The following is a 10,314-nucleotide window of genomic DNA, read 5'->3' on the forward strand; positions in this document are numbered from 1 at the left end:
AATGCCGGTGGCCGCCAGAAGCCTCAAGAGGCAAAGAATGGATTCTCCCCTAGAGCCTCCGGAAGAAGACTGGCCCTGCGGACACCTTGACTGGCCCAGAGAAACTGATTTCAGACTTTTGGCTTCCGGAACTGAGAGAGAATACGTTTCTGTTGTTTTAAACCACTGAGTCGGTGGGAATTTGTTTCAGTAGCAGCCCCAGGAAACTCATATAAGTACCGTGACCAGGACGGCACCTTGAACTTGAGAGAGTGAGAGGCCCAACAGAGACTGTGTTGGCAGAAAGGGATTGGGGGCCACGGAACCACAGGAAAAAAAAAAAGAGAGAGGCAACAGTTCACCACTGTCCCAGAGCCTTGGCCACTTTCGGTCCTAACAGCCAACTCTCCCTTGGGTAAATGAAACTTGAAGCATTCCCTAATCTCTCCTAGGCTAGAGTTGGCAAACATTTTTCTGCAAGGGCCCAGAGACAGTAAGTATTTTTGGCTTTGTGGACCATATGACCTCTGTTGCAATTATGCTCGAAAGCAGCCAGAGACGGTCTGTAAACCAGTGGGCATGGCTGTGCACCGGCCAAACCAGATTTCTAAAAACAGACAGCCGTCGCTTGCCGACCCTTCTAGACCATTCCCCTCTCTGCCTCTGCTTGCCAAACTGACATCTGGTTTCCTCATGGGCCTCTAGGAGGAGAGACGGCATGGACTCATGGACTGTGGGAAAGGGAGAGCCATCTGGCGTCCATCTCAGTCACTCTCACGGTCCTTGGCGTGGGGTCAGCCTCAGGCAGGGGGATGACCTTCACTCATTCATTCACTCCATCACTCGCTTCCAATACTGACTGAGGGCTGACTGGGGGCAGGCTAAGGATACAAAGAGAAAGCGCTGGCCTCAAATGTCCAGGGCTGAGGTTAAAAACCTGCTCTGGGCCAATAATAACGTGTCAAGCTACTTACAAAGGGACATGCTTGGCACTGTTCCTTTCTGCCCTGGAAGACCTTTAAGCGAAATTCATTTGCTCAACAGATATTTGCTGTCCCCCTACCAGGAGCCAGACCCTGGCCCAGCTGCTGAGGCCACAGGTGTACACGAGGCCTCATCTGTGCCCCAAAGGCTGGCAGGGAACACAAACACATAAATAATTGCCAATGACGTAGAAAGTGCTGCTCTCAAGGCACATACCAGGAGGCAGACGTGATTAGCCATTAACGTGCTTAGCCGCCAGGGATCTCGGGCAGGGAGAGCAAACCCCAACTGTCAGCCCAAGAGGCACAGGGTTATGCCACCGTGGCACCTTTCCTCGAGCCTCAGGTTCCTTCTTAACGCGTTGCTAGCCGGCAAGCATCTACTGGAGTTACTTTCAATTCCCAGTGGGGGGAAGTCAAGTTGTTCCCTAGCCAGGCCCAGCCCAGCCCAGGTGGCGGGGAAGTGACTCAGGGGGCGGGCCCCGCTGACGAGGGCTGGAAACAATCTCAGGGCCTCAGACCCACAGGCCAGGCCCGAACCATGGTGCTGCTGTAACACAGATGGGGCAGGACTGCCCTCTGCTCTGGTCACATAGACATCTGAGCCCCATGGGGGACCCTCGCCCCAGACTTTCACTGTAAACAGATGTCATCCACGGGTGGCATCACAACATGGGCAGCACTACGTCATTCATGGGACAGTTTGCCCAGGGCCAGGCCCTCTATTGGAACCTTCTAACTAATTGGACTGGCCAACATCTGGAGACTAGAGGACTTAGTAACAGCTGTCCCAGAAATGCTGCCCAGCTCGAGGGCAGCCTTGGGGATCTGAGGGGAGCCCGGGGGCTTACCCAGGTAGTAGAGGCGGTGGGAGTGGGGGCCCGACTCGTCCATCTTCTGCACAAACTGGAAGTCATGTGGAGCTTTGTTGACGATGAGGCCCGAGTTCTTGCGGCTGCCGTGGATGATGCTCCGGAGCCCGTCCCATGAGTGCTTCTGCACCTGGAAGCGGGAGGCTGGGTCCTCCATCTCGACTGTGCCGCCCCAGTCGGATGTCGGCGCCCCAGTGGCCATCCTCTCCGCCCCCTCGGAATTCAGCGAGAAGCTACGAGGAGGGAGGGACGGGTGGGAAGACAATGAGAAGGTGGGGGGGGGCGGTACCTAGTTTCCACTTACAAGCTGCCTCCCATCAGACTCTCTAACTCCCCTGGCAGGGCCCCAGCCCCGTGCAACCTCCCCTGCCCCCGCTAAGTATTCCTCAAATCGTTCCTCTTCTCTCCATCCACGAATCCTGAGATCCAGGCCACCATCACCTCTCAGCTGAATGACCACAACCGTCTCTCAGCCTGACTGCACATGCACTGCAAATCTGATCCCCTGACTTAAAACCCTTCCTTGGTTTTCCACACCCTCCAGGGTTAAAAACCAGCGCTCAGCACGGCCTTCGATGGTTTCTGCCCTCTGACCTCTGCCAGGCCCTCACACCTCACCCCCCTTCATTACTAGGCCTTGGGCAAACTGGCCTTCTCTCAGCTGCCCAAACGGGCCAGACTGCTTCCTGCCCCAGGGCCTTTGCATGTGCTATCCTTTCTGCCTGGAATACTTCTTTCCCTCTTTCTACTGGACTAACTTCTAATCAGATCTCAGCTTAAGTATCTGTCGGGTCCTCAGATGAACATCTGTACCAAAACTTGTCTCTCCGTTCACCTTTCACCTGCCACCTGGTTGCCCTGCCCTCCGAGCATTCGTCACAGTGGCTGTTCACGGGTCCCCTTTCTGTCTCCCCCGCGTCTGTCCCGTTCACAGCAGCGTCTCAGCACCTCACACGGCCCCGGCACACAGGAGGCATTCCTCGGAGAGCCACAGAATCATGGTCTCCCCTACAGCCCGCTGGGAGACACGGTCGCTCCCGCACCAAGAACTGAGCATAAGCAGTGGGTCTGCAAACCTCCTCATGGGTGCTGTCAGCTTGTTGGCCAGCGGGGGAACCTCTCGTGCCTCACCAGAGGTGCTCAGAGGCCCAGGCAGATATTCGCTGGACATCGGGGGAGCTCCATGTGAGAGGATGGATGTGCAACCCTCCCCCAGAGGCCATCCCACTCTCTCCTCCCCCTCCAGGGGCAGCGGCTGCTGTGCAACGGCTCCCCCCTACCCCCACCCCCACTGCTCAGCACACTTCTTGACTGAACAGGGCTGGCCAGACAAATATTTGTTTTAGGGAAATCTAAACATGGCCACGGTGACCCGGTTCTGGAAGAGCCAGGGTCGTCTAGCGAGGCCAGCCAATGTGAGCGGGCCAGGCTCGATTTCCTGCGAGGGCACTGAATGGCTGAAGCCCTCGCCAGACGCTGGGATTCCTCATCCTCTGGGATTAGCGGCTTTGCGGGCACAAGTCTGTGTTGCCTTGTAGGAGGGGACGGCTTTAGAGAAGTCATGGACAGAGCTGGTGCTCCCCCTTCCAGTGGGAGGCTTAAGACTCCCAGAAGGCTTTGCCCCTTGCCAATACGAGACCCTGAAGTGACCACCACAGGACAAAGGACCCCTGCCCGCTCTGAGAGGCAAGGGGAGAAAGAGACACGAGGCGGTTCCCATGGCTCCTGAGCACCCACTGTGGGCTGATTATTAGAGTGCCCTTTCCAACCGCGCCCACTGCTCAGTCCTCCCTGACCCAGCCGGGCTGGGGAAGAGTGGTGGCGGGGCAACAAGCTGGCGTGTCCTGTCCCCCAGACACTTCGGCTCCTCCCACGGCGGCTTTGAAGACACGGACCACAGGCCATCAGAGCCTTCGGGGCCCTCGGGTCAAATAAAGCAAACCCTGGAAGGACGGAAGCCTTGCCGAGGGGCACGCGTGGCCCGGCCCGGCCTGCCGCAGAGCTGCGGTTCACCTCGAGGGCGGCAGGGGCCACGGGCGGTGCTGGGCAGGGGCCAGGCCAGGACTGGCTGAGCGCTGTGGAGCCCACACGGCCCCAAGCGCTGCTGGCACCAAGCCCAGAAAACCAAGGCAGGGGATGTCCTCTAACCCGTCGAGCCCCCCCACCGACTCGGCTGCCACAATTCAAGCCCCGCTCACGGCACGAGAACAGACCGTGGCCTCCAGGGCTCCCATGGGGAACCCCAGAAGCGGAGAGGCTGGCGGAAGAATCTCATGACTTCTTTCCACAGCAAAGAACGATAAAAATGATCTTGCCTCCGACCCGCGCAGAAAGCCCAGGAAGCAAAAACACAATCCAGGAGATGAGAAGCGAGATGAAACATCGGGAGAAAGTTCCGGGGATCTTCTAGGTGTGGCCAGGCAGCCTGAGCTCCCAGGCTAAGGCTTTGCTGCTGTACCCCGGCCCCCCGCTCGCCCCTCTCCTCTGCAGACGCAGAGGGAGCGCCGGAGGGGGAACAGGTGAACGCAATGCAGCCCGTAGGAAGCAAGCCTGTGCCGGCCCCGTCTCATTCAGTGCCAGCTGGGGCTCGGCTCCTTGCCTCAAGAGTTTACACAGCTGGGGAAATGAAAGTGGATTCTAAGCCACTTAGGCCAGGTCCACCTACGCTCTCCTTCTGCCCATCAGCAGGGCGCCTCACAGCCCACGATGCCGCCAGTGCACAGCTCGGGACCCGCTGGTGCGGTCACAGTCGAGGCCCGTGGCATTCTGTGATCTGTCTGAGCCAGTGCTTCACGGGCTGGGACCACCCGCCCACAGGGGCACCTGGTGGAGACCCAGGCGGGGCCAGTGATGAGGGAAGCAGATTCTCATAAGGCACAAGGGGAGGGGAGGGGCGGGGCCTGCCACACTCCGGAAATGCCTCAGAGTGGCCCTCAGGGAACTCGAGCATGACTGCGGGTGGGGTTCCCTGGAAGCAGCAGGGCATCCTCTGCCCTATGAAGGCCATGCCCGGCACTGCCCGGGCCTTCAGCTCCTTCAAGTCAGTGTGCAGCCCAGCCCATGCCCACACGGTACCTAGAGCACATGAGAGACGAGACTCGGGGTCCCATCACTAACCGACACCCGAACGCACGCACACCACCCGTTTTCAGAGCCCACATCCGGGAAACGAGTGACTGCTTAACGTCAGCCCTGTCTTCCAGAACCATCTTCCGTTCCCTTCCGCCTCCCCGATCCTTGCACTCCCTAAAAGCAGATGAGTCTGAGGATCAGAAAACTGATAGTGAGAGAGGTCGGCTAGGTTGCGGAATTCCTGTGGTCCCTTCATCCCGTGCCGGGCCCCACACGTGGAACTTACAAGCGCCTGGGCCTTGTGTGGATGATTACGTTTAATCCTCACTGCAACCCTGGTTAGTGAGTTCTGGGCTCGTCCTCATTTGGACTGGAAAGTAGGCTCAGAGGTCATGTGGCTCGCCCAAAGTCACCCACGAGGAAGGGCAGGAGCCCCAGTCTGTTGGACCCCAAAACCCACATCCTGACCATCTGGCCAGCGGTTCTCACCTGGGGCTGATCCCGTTCCCAGGGGACACGGGGTGATGTCTGGGGACATCTGTGGTTGTCGTGACAGGTGGGTGATATTCCACACCCTATAATGCCAGTGCGGGCACTGAATGACCCAGCCCCAGTGTCAAAAATGCCAAGGCTCAACAACCCCTCCCTAGCCCACGCTGCCGCCCACGCAGAACAGCCAGACGCGCAACCTGGGGAAATGCAGAAACGTCGGGGTGGCCAAGGTGCCTTCCCAGACCTAAGACTCTGCTGGAAACTCGGAAACCTCTACCGCGTCCCCACTGACCACGGCATGCCCCTTACCTTCTCCAACGTCCTGTGTTTGTGTTGTCCAGCCGCACCTTCTTAACCTTCCGCATTAACCACTCGGCTGACCTCAGGGTGGGTGAGCCTGTGAGGGGGCAGACCAAGGGGCTGCAACTCTGGCAGTGTGGGGTTGTGGGCCCCCCTCCCCGCTCCCATTCCTTGAGGCCACCCTCCTGTCTGCGGGGAACGCCCAATGCCAAGGGCCTCCTCATGAGGCAGATGGTGCAGGCCCTGTCCTGAAATTCGAAATTCGAATACCTGTCCGGGCGTTTGCCAGAAACCAGGTGGTTCTCCCAAGATGAGAGTCCCTGAGATGAGAGTTTCAAACGATTCGGGGGCCGCCACCCACGGCACTTGCTGGAAATCAAATAAACCCAAATTCCCCACTGTGGTTGCTCCCTGATGGCCTTCCTAACCCCACCTCCTTGACCATGATCTCCAGACACGCTGGCCTTAATCTCCCCTAAACACGCTGACTCAGTCCTACCTCAGGGCCTTTGCACTTACCATTCCCACTGCCTAGAACACCCTTGCCCTGCTTTTTGTATGATGTGCTGCTCCCTCTTATCCTCTTCAGGGGTCCTTCCTGGCACGAAGTCCGAAGTTGCTACCTTGTTATCCCCATCTCAACACCTGGACCTTTCTGCAAGCACTCATTCTAAAATGGTAGTTCTCAATGGGGGTGATTTTCCCCCTCTCCCCGCCCCCCTGCCCAGGGGACCCTTAGTGATGTCTGTAGATATTTTTGGCTGTTACCACTGACTGGGGGAGTGGTGCCACAGCATCCAGTGGGTGGGGCCAGGGATGCCGCTCATCACTCTACCGTGGCCATGATGGCCCACCCCAGAGAATGATCTGGCCCCAGGGTCCACAGTGCCCAGGGGGAGAAACTCTGTATTCATTGTTTGGGGGAAAGAAATGGAGTTAGATCCTTAGGCTCACACTAGACACCAAAATAAATCCCCAATGGTTCAGATGGTATAAATCAGGGTGGCCCCCAGCGTCTGTGAGTCGCCTCCCGTCCCTCCCTCTTGGTTTGTGTGTTTAAATGTGTGCAGCATCCTAGGACCTCTGAGGGTCAGATGGTCATGGAGCACAGAGTCTCCTGTGGGGGGGGGGGTCAGTGAATCCCCTAAGCCAGGGGGTCTTGACGAGTGCTGGTGTTCCCAGGAGACGTTTTTGGTTGTCACGACTGGGAGGCATGCTGCTGGTATCTGGTTGGTGGAGACCAGGGATGCTGCTAAGTCCCCCACAATTAGCAGGATGCCCTTCCCCCGCCAGAAAGAATAATCTGGCCCCAAATATCACTAGTGCTGAGGCTGAGAAGCCCTCTCTGGGTGGGTGAGCACCCCGCACCAGGATGTCAGCTCCATGGAGGCAGGCCCCCACCTGTCCTGTTCCTGCTGTGGCCCCGGCACACAGGAAGCACTCAATACAGCAAACGTCTCAGGGTGAATGAACGAGTCCCTGTCCTCACTTGAACGCTGAACAAAGTCAAAGGGACCCCTGGTTTGGTGGGCACCCCACCCCCTTCTTGACGAGACAGGTGCCCTGATGGTTAAAGGAAAAGAAAGCAGCGGCTGGTCCCAGGACAGAGATCTGATGGAAGAAGTGAAGCAAAATGTCACCATAACGAAGCAATGATTTCACCTCAGTCCAGTGGTGAAAACTGTGGGCTCTGGTGTCAGAGAGGTTTGGGTTCAAATACTGACCCTGCCACTACTGGGTTATGTGTCCTTGGAGAAGCCGCCTAACCTCTCTGTGCTTCAATTTTCCCAGCTACAAAATGGGACTGCAGGGCTTCCCTTGTGGCGCAATGGTTAAAAATCCGCCTGTCAACGCAGGGGACACGGGTTTGAGTCCTGGTCTGGGAAGATCCCACGTGCCGCAGAGCAACTAAGCCCATGCGCCACAACTACTGAGCCTGCACTCTGGAGCCCGTGAGCCACAACTGCTGAGCCCGCATGCCTACAGCCCGTGCTCCTCAACAAGAGAAGCCACTGCAACAAGCAGCAGCCTCTGCTCGCCGCAACTAGAGAAAGCTCGCATGCAGCAACAAAGAGCCATCTCAGCCAAAAATAAAAAAATTAATAAATAAATTTATTTTTAAAAAAAGTGGGACTGCAGTGCCTACACCTAGGACTACTGTGAGGATTAAGTGAGATTGCACGGGTAAAGTAGCTGACGTAGCAGAAACTACGGGCCAGCTAATACTGTCATCTAACCAAGTTACTTAAAATTACACCAAGGGGAGAATTGGACTCAAGTTCCTTTCAGAGTCAGAATCCACACCATTAACAGACTGAGCGCCAGGCACCGTATAAGGTGTGTGTGGTGGGGGAGGGGGAGATACAGCCACACATCCACCAAATCCAGCTGGAATCAGTGCTCCCTCCTTTTTCTCCCCCAGTCCTTCCAGGGCTTCTGTCCGTGGACATCTAGCATACGATGCTAGATAGAAAGAAAAGTCTCCAGCAAGAGCACACGAAGCTGCAGCCCCTGGCCTGGGGCCTGGCTAACTGTCCCCAAGACCAGTGACCCCAGGGCTGCAGAAAACCACTTCCTGCCAAATTCTGTATCCAGGAGCAGGCAAATGAATCCCACCAGCACACACCCAGCCTTCCCGGCCACCCCAGCCCAGCACCACTGACCTTCTAAAGGGTCCAGATAGCCTCCATTCCAGCTGCGGATGTGGCACACAGACCTTGACAGAGTAAATGTCTTATTAACGCGGTGATTTAATGGAGGGACCGGCTAACTACTCATTTTCCTGCCACTGGGGGAATCCCTGATGGTCGGGCCTGATTTTCTGTACCCACTAGTTCCTGAGGATGCCTCACAGCCCTGAAGCGCTGTCTGCACCACACCAGGGAGGAAAGTCCTGCCACGGGGCCCAATTCGCCCAGGATCCAGCAAGGAACGACAGGGATTGGTGGCCACAGGGCACCCCTCCTGGGCGTCAGTCCCAGCTCCTGGAAAGGTTTGTGCTTGCCGCTGAGGCAAGTGACTTCCTCGCGGTGGGGGGGGGGGCAGGGATGGGCTCAAAGGGAACGGGCTACTTCTGAAGGCTCAGCTGCCGCATGGATGGGGAAGTGTCAAGGCTGGTCGGAGCCTCTGTGCGAAGAAGGTGGGTGGCTGGACCGGCCTGGGAGCGAAGCTGAGGGAAGGGGCTGGACCTGTGGGGATGTGGGTGGCGGGGAAGCCAAGCGCTGCGGAGGGGTGAAGGGGTGGTAGCAGGTCAAGGAAATGGTCTCTGGTCTCATACAGATAGCGTGGGTTTGGATGGGGACGGGGAGAAGGTGGGGACCTCCAGAGCCGACAAGGAAGGGAAGGCGTTACTGGGTGAGGCCACCCCCGGAAGGGGTCAGAGCCAGGTGGTCTGGGTAGCAACGGGATGGGAGAGGAGGTCGGGACAGGCAGGGCGTTGGACAGGCTGAGAGGTGGCCCTGCCAGCGGAGGGGACGGGCGGGGAAGGAGTGAGGAGAGGCCGGGGCGGAGGGGAAACGGAGGCGGGGACTGGAGGAACCGCAAGTCTGGGCAATGGCGAGGCCGGGGTGCGAGGAGGCCGGGACGGAGGGCACCGGGGAGGCCGGTCAGTGGAGGATCCAGAGTCGGGACTGAGGTGGGGCTAGTCAATGGCGGGTTCAGGGTCGCGGCCGAGGCCGGACGGAGCGCGCGGGCACTGCTCACCGGGGCTCGGGGCCGGCGCGGGGCGAGGGCCGAGCTGGGCAGGGCGTCCCGGGGCCAGCGGTGCCTCAAGCTCGCGGCTCCATGCCCGGGACTGCGGCCCAGGAAGTGGCGGGCGCAGGGGACAGCGGCGGCAGCGGACACGGGACACCCGGCAGCTCAGGCCCCTTTGACCCGGAAGTCGAGCGGCCCAGGCGGCGGCCTGGGATTGGCCACCTCCCGGCCGGGACCAAGAAGTCCGGGGCGCTGGGGGGGGGGAACGCGCCAGCACGGCCCCCGCGGCAAGTGGGGTGAAACGTCCCAAACGTGGCGTCTTCCTGTGCGAGCAGGGACGTTGGGAGAGACACCCCCGGTAGCTTGGTATTGCCCGGCCTAACCGATAATACTTCTACTAAGGGCTCCTAGAGAAAAGCTTGCTCGTCTAGGCGTTGGTGGTATAGTGGTTAGCATAGCTGCCTTCCAAGCAGTTGACCCGGGTTCGATTCCCGGCCAACGCAAGTGCGTTTTACAACTTTTTCTTAGTTTTACCGTCCACTTAAAACTCTCGTCAAACATCGGTCTAGAGTTTGTTACTTTGCAATAACTTTTTAAATTTCATAATATCTAAAAAAGACCAGAGAAATAAGAAAAAAGAAAAAGGCACCGACGCTGAATTTCTACTGAAATTACTTAGAAGCAAAATTTAAAATTCTACAGTAAAGATGTAGAAATGTTTCTGCTGGGGATCGAACCGGGGACCTTTCTATTGTGAGGAGAACGTGATAACCGCAGCACTAGGGAAACAGGTTAGGGTCGCCCTTCTTAAGCTTATCATAAACAATGTTACGGAGGTTGTTACATTGTAGCTCCTGAAATGAACATTATTTGTTTCCTTCCTTCACGGTGGTCTGGGCAGCAACTTCCTGAATATCCGCTCT

The 10,314-nt window shown here is 57.6% G+C and overlaps 1 protein-coding gene and 1 non-coding gene across 2 annotated transcripts in view; one reads left to right on the forward strand and one right to left on the reverse strand.

The window, feature by feature from the left end:
* The window catches only part of DPP9 (dipeptidyl peptidase 9), a 41,580-nt gene extending 32,074 nt beyond the window's left edge, over positions 1-9,506 (reverse strand). The window contains 4 exon segments of the mRNA XM_007460534.1: positions 1,814-2,067; positions 5,708-5,795; positions 8,362-8,431; positions 9,420-9,506. Coding sequence (XP_007460596.1) covers positions 1,814-2,067; positions 5,708-5,763 — 310 coding nt within the window. The 5' untranslated portion in view covers positions 5,764-5,795; positions 8,362-8,431; positions 9,420-9,506.
* Positions 9,507-9,822: 316 nt separating this feature from the next.
* On the forward strand, positions 9,823-9,894 carry TRNAG-UCC (transfer RNA glycine (anticodon UCC)). Its single transcript has one exon. It is a non-coding gene; the product is annotated as a tRNA-Gly (tRNA).
* Positions 9,895-10,314: the final 420 nt, after the last annotated feature.

Source organism: Lipotes vexillifer, unplaced genomic scaffold (genome assembly GCF_000442215.2).
Source record: "Lipotes vexillifer unplaced genomic scaffold, Lipotes_vexillifer_v1.1 scaffold1011, whole genome shotgun sequence".
In the NCBI taxonomy this organism is placed as follows: Eukaryota; Metazoa; Chordata; class Mammalia; order Artiodactyla; family Lipotidae; genus Lipotes; species Lipotes vexillifer.